Genomic DNA, 8,329 nt, shown 5'->3' on the forward strand with positions numbered 1-8,329 from the left:
TCTAGTGACTATGTGTTGTGGGTCTGCAAGTATTATATTTTAGGGTCTGTAGAGACCAAAAAATTTGGTTTCGACCAAAAAAAATTGGATTTACAGCAAACCTTGTGAATATTCACCAAATAAATTGTGAGGTTTGTCCATCAATATTTTATTACCAATCATGGTTACTCTCCATTTGGAGATAGAGGCCCTAGAAAGAGGTGAACGTTGGCCGCAGTAGAGAAGCTTTCACTTCAGGTGTCCATCAATGTGAATTTCTGATCAGTGTTGAGGCCTTCATTACCCACCCCAAGTACACAGTGTACAATATCCTTATATTACCAGTTTTAGGATATGAAAATTCTTGGACAGGATATCCTACATAACATCTTACATATAGATCAGCGGCTTGTCTTCATGTCGTGGCCAAATGTTCTTATTGGAAAGAAGGCAGAAAGACATCTCCACAGAGCAGATTTGATCTCCTGGTTCCTCAGACTGTATATTATGGGATTTAATAATGGCGTCCCAGCTGTGTACAGAGGAGACACAATCTTCTTTACATTGTAGGTGAAAAGATTGGATGGGATCATGTAGACGTTCATAAGGGTCCCATAATAGGTGCTCACGACCACCAAATGAGAACTGCAGGTGGAAAAAGCTTTCCTCCTCCCACCCGTAGAAGAAATCTTGAGGATGTTAATAAAGATGGAGACATAAGTGAATGATATAAAGAAAAATGGAAAAATAATAAATGGTATGGTCAAGATGAAATCTAGTATGTCCAAGGTGGAATGATCGGAGCAGGTCAACTCTAGAAGAGGAGCGAGGTCACACAAATAATGGTCCATGACGTAAGGACCACAAAACGTAAAATTACAGACAAACAGGAATAATACTAAAGCCACCAAGAATCCTATCAGCCATGACGAAAGGGTCAGATAGGAGCGTAGCTTTATGTCCATGATGGAACTGTAATGGAGAGGTCTACAGATGGCCAGATATCGGTCATACGACATGACCGTGAGGAGAAGACATTCGGCAGTGGTGGTACCGCTGTAGAAGAAGAGCTGTACGATGCAGTCAGTGACCTTTATGAAGCCTCCTTGGTCTTTCACCACATGGAGCATTTTAGGGGTGATGGTTGATGTAAGTAAGACGTCAGAGAAGGACAGATGACTCAGGAAGAAATACATTGGGGACTTAAGACTCTGAGATATGGCCACCAACATGATGATAACCCAATTGCCAAGTAGTGTCAGGATGAAGAGGAGAAGAAAAATGCTAAATAAGAAATAATTCAATGGCCAATAGTTTCGAAAACCCAACAAAAGGAACTGCGTGACAATGGTCTCGTTGACTACTGCCATCACCTGAAGACTCAGAAGATGTAACCTCAGGAGGTCAGCTTTATATTGTAGTCACAGGTCTTCAATTATGGAACATGACAGTAGATTCAACAATGAAGCAATGCGTAAATAGAAACAGGACCCCTGTAGAAAGACAGACTGGGCCCCATGACCTTCACTTTGAGGGAACCAGTCTTATTGGATTCTAGGACAGGCACACGACTAACAGGCAACAATGTTTAGCACTTGTAGGTGATTTCAGATCAACATCAGTCAGGGACATGAGCTACAGTTGTCTCACATTTTTGGCCACTTTCAAGGCACATCCACCTTAACAAACGTGAACCCGAACTAGTGATGATAGAGATTAGAAAAGCTGTCAAATGTCTCATGTAAATGGATTCCTACAGAACAAATTGCCCAATAATTTTACACCAGGGGACATGTTCAATGGTCTTCAATATAATACGAGTGCCCTGCCCCATACCATTACTATACTGGTGTCATCTTCTCTACCTTATGGCCATGAAGTCTAATGAAACTGATTCTGCAAAATCCAACCCGAGATTGTCCCAGGATGGAGAGAGAGGGGTAATGTGTTATCATCATTTCTGGAAATGTCCGATATCTGGAGACAATAACGAGGCTCGAGGAAACATTCGCAAGGATTTTCTGGGCACTTGTAGGAAGAAGAAAGGAAACTGCTCCTGATCAGAAACGACAAGAATATCCTGAACCCATCAGTCCCCGGTATTGGTGGGACGTGCAGGGTATATAGTTACATGAGTGTTAGTGATACAGGAGGAGATCTGATGTAGGAAGTCACCGTCACCATGTGTGCTGTCATAGCAAAACAGCAACCCAGTGTACAAAGAGTTAAGTACAGAGTATACAGAGACGATGTGCAGGGTTGTGCTGCAGTAAAGGAGAGAAACAGGATTCGCAATGTTTTATGTATCTACATAATTGTCAAAACCAAATGGGAGATCAGTCCTAGAGAAATCACCGAAATCTCCTGAGTATACACGACAAACAAAGAGCTCTCTCGTGTGTACAGGATGGTGTGAAATCTATTATGGTATAACCTGGGTATATTCTAAGTATAAATATATATATATGTACAGCTGGTATAGGTTATACATCATCTTGTATATAGTGATATGTACAGCCGGTATAACCTGGCTGTATACTGCATATAATTATTAGAAATATGCAAATAGTGAAATATTCAAAATTCGATTTGAGTAGCCCCTCAATATTCGACTATTCAATTGAATATTGAATCCTGTTATAGTCTATAGGAAAAAAAATCTTGTTTCAAAATTCGACCAATTGGAGTCACCAAGTCCACTATGACACCCCAGGAAATGATGCCAACACCTCTGGAATGACACTGGGACAGCAGGGGGCGCATGTCTGGGGGCATCTAACACACCAAAGACCCTCTATTACCCCAACATCACAGCCTAACAACTACACACTTTACACACTCAATACCACCTCTATGAAAGTGGAAAAATACCTGGAAACCTTCTTTCCTCTACATTAGTATGGACAAAAAGACAAATTTTAAGCTAAAGAAACATTAGCATGCACCGTGTGTGTGTGTGATGTGGTGAGACCTCCAAAAATTACTTTTCAGGCTTTTGAGGTGAGGTAAGCCTTGGAATAGTAGAGTATTAGGCTCTTGGGATGACTTGAGGATTGTAAGTGCATGATATTATGCTTTTTGCTTTTTGCACTTTAAATGTCATTTTTCAACGGTGATGGTGGAGGAGGAGGACAAGGAAGATGAACTGGTGAGCTGGAGCACAAACATGGAACATGTTGGGGTGCTTGACACTGGTGGAGATGCAAATCCTTGGGTCAATCCAGTGGCTGTTCATTTGATCAGTGTCAGCCGGTCAGCTGACAGATGGCTGTGCTTATTGATTTTGATGCCACCGGCTGCGCTGAATACCCTTTCTGATAGGACACTGGCGGCAGGACAGGACAGCACCTCCAAGGCATATAGGGCAAGTTCCAGCCACGGGTCCAACTTCGACACCCAATACGTATACGGCGCAGAGGGATCGGAGAGGACAGGGCTGTGGTTGGCCAGGTACTCACGCAACATGCGCCTATACTTGTTCCTCCTGGTGACACTAGGACCCTCAGTGGCGTTAGATGGTGAGTGGGTGCCATTAACGTGTCCCAGACCTTGGAGAGTGTGCTCCTGGTGGGTGTGGCCCGGATGGCAGTTGTTAGCCTGTTGGAGGAACTCTCCTGTGTGCCGCCAGCGAGGGTTGATGGAAACTAGAGATGAGCGAACACTAAAATGTTCGAGGTTCGAAATTCGATTCGAACAGCCGCTCACTGTTCGAGTGTTCGAATGGGTTTCGAACCCCATTATAGTCTATGGGGAACATATACTCGTTAAGGGGGAAACCCAAATTCGTGTCTGGAGGGTCACCAAGTCCACTATGACACCCCAGGAAATGATACCAACACCCTGGAATGACACTGGGACAGCAGGGGAAGCATGTCTGGGGGCATAAAAGTCACTTTATTTCATGGAAATCCCTGTCAGTTTGCGATTTTCGCAAGCTAACTTTTCCCCATAGAAATGCATTGGCCAGTGCTGATTGGCCAGAGTACGGAACTCGACCAATCAGCGCTGGCTCTGCTGGAGGAGGCGGAGTCTAAGATCGCTCCACACCAGTCTCCATTCAGGTCCGACCTTAGACTCCGCCTCCTCCGGCAGAGCCAGCGCTGATTGGCCGAAGGCTGGCCAATGCATTCGTATGCGAATGCAGAGACTTAGCAGTGCTGAGTCAGTTTTGCTCAACTACACATCTGATGCACACTCGGCACTGCTACATCAGATGTAGCAATCTGATGTAGCAGAGCCGAGGGTGCACTAGAACCCCTGTGCAAACTCAGTTCACGCTAATAGAATGCATTGGCCAGCGCTGATTGGCCAGAGTACGGAACTCGACCAATCAGCGCTGGCTCTGCTGGAGGAGGCGGAGTCTAAGATCGCTCCACACCAGTCTCCATTCAGGTCTGACCTTAGACTCCGCCTCCTCCAGCAGAGCCAGCGCTGATTGGCCGAATTCCGTACTCTGGCCAATCAGCACTGGCTAATGCATTGTATTGGCGTGATGAAGCAGTGCTGAATGTGTGTGCTTAGCACACACATTCAGCTCTACTTCATCGGGCTAATAGAATGCATTGGCCAATCAGCGCTGGCCAATGCATTCTATTAGCTTGATGAAGCAGAGTGTGCACAAGGGTTCAAGCGCACCCTCGGCTCTGATGTAGCAGAGCCGAGGGTGCACAAGGGTTCAAGCGCACCCTCGGCTCTGATGTAGCAGAGCCGAGGCTGCACAAGGGTTCAAGCTCCACACCTTGAAGGCTGGCAAGCTCCACACCTGCTACCAGATTTCCACCGCTATCACACACAACCATTCCTGGGCCAAGTAGCAGCGACGAAAACCACATTGCCGTCTCCTTGAGGAGACAGTGTGCTTCTTACCCCCCAAGCTGATGAGCTTCAGCATGGCCTGCTGACATCTCCCTATGCCAGTGCTGCAGCATTTCCAGCTCGCAGCTGGGGTTTATGTTACGGCAAAGGAGGAGGAGGAGGGTGGTGGTTCTGAACCCCTGCCAGAAATCTTGGGCAGGGAGAAGAGATAGGCTGCCCCACTTTGCGACCCGGTTCCAGCCTCCACTACATTCACCCAGTGTGCTGTCAGTGAAATGTAGCAGCCCTGTCCGCATGCACTTGTCCATGCGTCGGTGGTCAAGAGAACCTTAGTGAAAAGCTCGGAACTAAAGGCCCGCCTGATGTTACAGGACACATACTGGTGCAAGGGGGGGACGGCACAGCGGGAGAAATAGTGACGGCTAGGGGCAGCATAGCGAGGTGCCACAGCTTGCCATCAAGTAACGGAAGGCCTGAGTCTCCACAAGCAGAAACACCAACATCTCCAGGGCCAGCAGTTTGGAGATGTGGCTGTTTAAGGCTTGGGCATGTGGGTGTATTGCACTGTACTTTTGCCTGTGCTCAAATGCTTGGGATATGGTGGGTTCCACAACCACAAAATTACCATGAGATGGCAGATGCACCAGTGTTTGGGCATCAGGACACACCAATTCATCTGTTAGCTCCTGGGATTCAGGAAGTGATTGAACATAGTGTGAGACGGTAAAAGGACCCAAAAACAGCTCCTGGGTGGGGGCAAAGGTGAGATAATGTTGGGAAGATTGGGCATGTTGGAAGGAAGGAGGGGAAGACTCTTGGGTAGGAACAAGGCTGGATGTAGTGGCTGACTGGCTGGTGGACAAGCCTCTGGAAGCATTATCCGCTAGCCATTGTGACACCTGTTCCTGGTGCTCGGGCCTGGTCTGCGTTGTACCCTGCACCCTGCTTAACGTTGCCATCAATCCGGGGATTGTGGATGAGCGCAATGCTGGCTGCCCCTCACCAGTAGGCATTGGATTGGCCGCGGCCTTGGCCCCCACGCACCCTTCCTCGTCCCCGACCCTTTGCGCTAGCCTTACGCATTTCATGATGTATACAAGCGTACTCTTTCGCAAGTATGCATGGTATATATTTAGAGCGTATAGCAAGGACAGTATATAGTGTATGGCAAGTATACACCTTGCTTCACATCCGTATGGAACAGGTATATTGGGCCCACATTTAGAGCATATAGCAAATACGGTATATACTGTATACCGGTATAAAAGGTGGTAGGGAATTGGAGCCCTACAAAGGACTTTTGTGAATATTATCTGCAGGATGAGTGTATATACTGAGGATGTATATACACTCTTCAAGCAGTGTAGCTCTTATAAGAGATGTTAGTTTAATATTCCTGCCTAACTGAAGCTAATTCCTAGCTAACCCTGAGCAGTCGTCTCTCCCTCTCTAAATCCAAGCTGCATCTAAAACAAATCTCATAGGTAGAGATGAGCGAACAGTAAAATGTTCAATATTCGAGATTCGTTTCAAATTGCCGCTCAATATTCGACTACTAATATCAAACCCCATTATAGTCTATGGGGGAAAATGCTTCGCTACAGGGGATCCCACCATTCACTCAGGAGAGTCACCAAGTCCACTATCACACCTCAGCAAATGATGCCAACACCTCTGCAATGTAACTGGGACAGCAGGGGAAACATGTCTGTAGGTATCAAGTACCTTTATTATGTCGGCATCCCTGTCAACTTGCGATATGCACGAGCTGACTTTTTCCCATAGGAATGCATTGACTAGCGTTGATTGGCCAGTGTACAGCATTTACAAGTTTTTAAATAAATTTACACAAGTTCTATCAGACTAATTTTACCTTCTCAGTAAAATACAACATGTCACGAAAAAACATTATCAGAATTGCTTGGATGCGCTATACTGTTACAGAATTATTCTCTGATAAAGTCACACATTGCAAATTTTGCACAATTTGGCTTGGTCATTAAGGTCTAAAAAAGGCCAGTCACTAAGGGGTTAAGCATTTGGACAGATCAGTTTTATAATGACTCTCCTGATCTCTGTGCTCCGTAAACTGTAGATGATAGGGTTAAACATCGGGGTGACCACGGTGTTCAGGAATGACAATGCCTTATTAAGATACATATAGTAGCCTCTTGGAGACATATAGAGGATGAAGAGTGTCCTGTAATATACTGACACTACAGTCAGATGGGCACTACAGGTGGAAAAGGCTTTCTGCTTTCCCATAGACGAGGAAATCCGGAGAATAGACCTTAAAATGTAGATATAACTCACAATGATGAAGAGAAACTGAAGAACCCCAAACACAATGGTCACAATGGAAACTTCAATCCTCACGACTATAGGGTCTGAGCAAGAGAGCTCAAGGAGTGGAGCAAGGTCACAAAAAAAACATCCAGATACCCAGGACCAGAGAGACAAATAGTAAGGGAGGCCTAAACTCATGATGGAGGTGTAATGTAGCGGCCTACAGATGGCCAAGTATCGATCATAGGACATGACGGTGAGAAGACTACATTCAACCACCGCAGAGGACCCAAAGAAAAATAACTGGGTGAGACAACCTCGGAAAGAGATATGGCCTCCATCCTCTGATATGACATAGATAGAATTAGGGGCAACATTTGTGCTGATCAACAGGTCACATAAGGAGAGCTGGCCAAGAAAGAAGTTCATGGGAGATCGTAGAGAGCGATGGAAAGAAACCAGAAGAAAGATCAACACATTGCCAACGACCGTACCTAGGTAAACCACCAAGACCAGCAAGAGAATGACAATACGGTAATGGTGAAGGTTTTGGAAGCCAACAAGGAAGAATTCAGTCACCCGGGTTTTGTTGGCCATCCTAAAGATGTCAAAATGCAAAAACATTGCTGTAATATAATGTCCAATTAAGGAGCTGGGGAAGAATGTCCCATCGTATTGGACTATAAATTACCTTCCGCTGTATTTTATTATTTTTCTGGGAATTCTTATCACATGTTACTAAAGCAGATAACTGGTTCCAGATCTTCATATCTCTATGACCTGAGAGACACAAGCATGAGGTTGTAGTAAATCAGAGTTTATATACAGTCCGGGATCCTTAGAGATCTGTCCTTTGTGTCCGAGGAATTAGATCTTAGGGGACTTTAATTTTTTTCCCTTCCTTCATTAATTAATGTCTCAGAAAGCAAATAAATAAATAAATAAATCTTGAATGAAGGAAAACATAGTGTAAGCCAATGGCTGGTAGTGGAGGGGTGGACTTCTTACCCAGACTGCTCAGGTGGGTGACATGAGAAAAATCCAGAAGAGCTTGTTCTCAGTGGACAACTTTGTCTGGGCTGGATTTTTAGGGAATGGTAGATAGGTTGGTAGTGGGGCTTGTCATTCCCATCCCCTCTTGTCCACACCTTGAGGACACTCTGGCGGTATCCCAGCTGTCTTGGGTTTGGCCTCGTTAGAGAGGTATAAGAAGTCTTCTAGGAGAACAGACTTTGGTCAGAACTTGGCT

General features: G+C 45.4%; 2 protein-coding genes across 2 annotated transcripts; both read right to left on the reverse strand.

The window, feature by feature from the left end:
- Positions 1–380: 380 nt before the first annotated feature.
- LOC142204244 (olfactory receptor 6B1-like) lies at positions 381–1,349 on the reverse strand. Its single transcript, XM_075275556.1, has one exon. The coding sequence runs from the start codon at positions 1,347–1,349 to the stop codon at positions 381–383; it is 969 nt and encodes a 322-aa protein (XP_075131657.1).
- A 5,476-nt stretch (positions 1,350–6,825) lies between these two features.
- LOC142204245 (olfactory receptor 13A1-like) lies at positions 6,826–7,677 on the reverse strand. The gene has a single exon (XM_075275557.1). The coding sequence runs from the start codon at positions 7,675–7,677 to the stop codon at positions 6,826–6,828; it is 852 nt and encodes a 283-aa protein (XP_075131658.1).
- Between the last annotated feature and the right edge of the window lie 652 nt (positions 7,678–8,329).

This window comes from Leptodactylus fuscus, chromosome 5 (assembly GCF_031893055.1).
Source record: "Leptodactylus fuscus isolate aLepFus1 chromosome 5, aLepFus1.hap2, whole genome shotgun sequence".
Lineage (NCBI taxonomy): Eukaryota > Metazoa > Chordata > Amphibia > Anura > Leptodactylidae > Leptodactylus > Leptodactylus fuscus.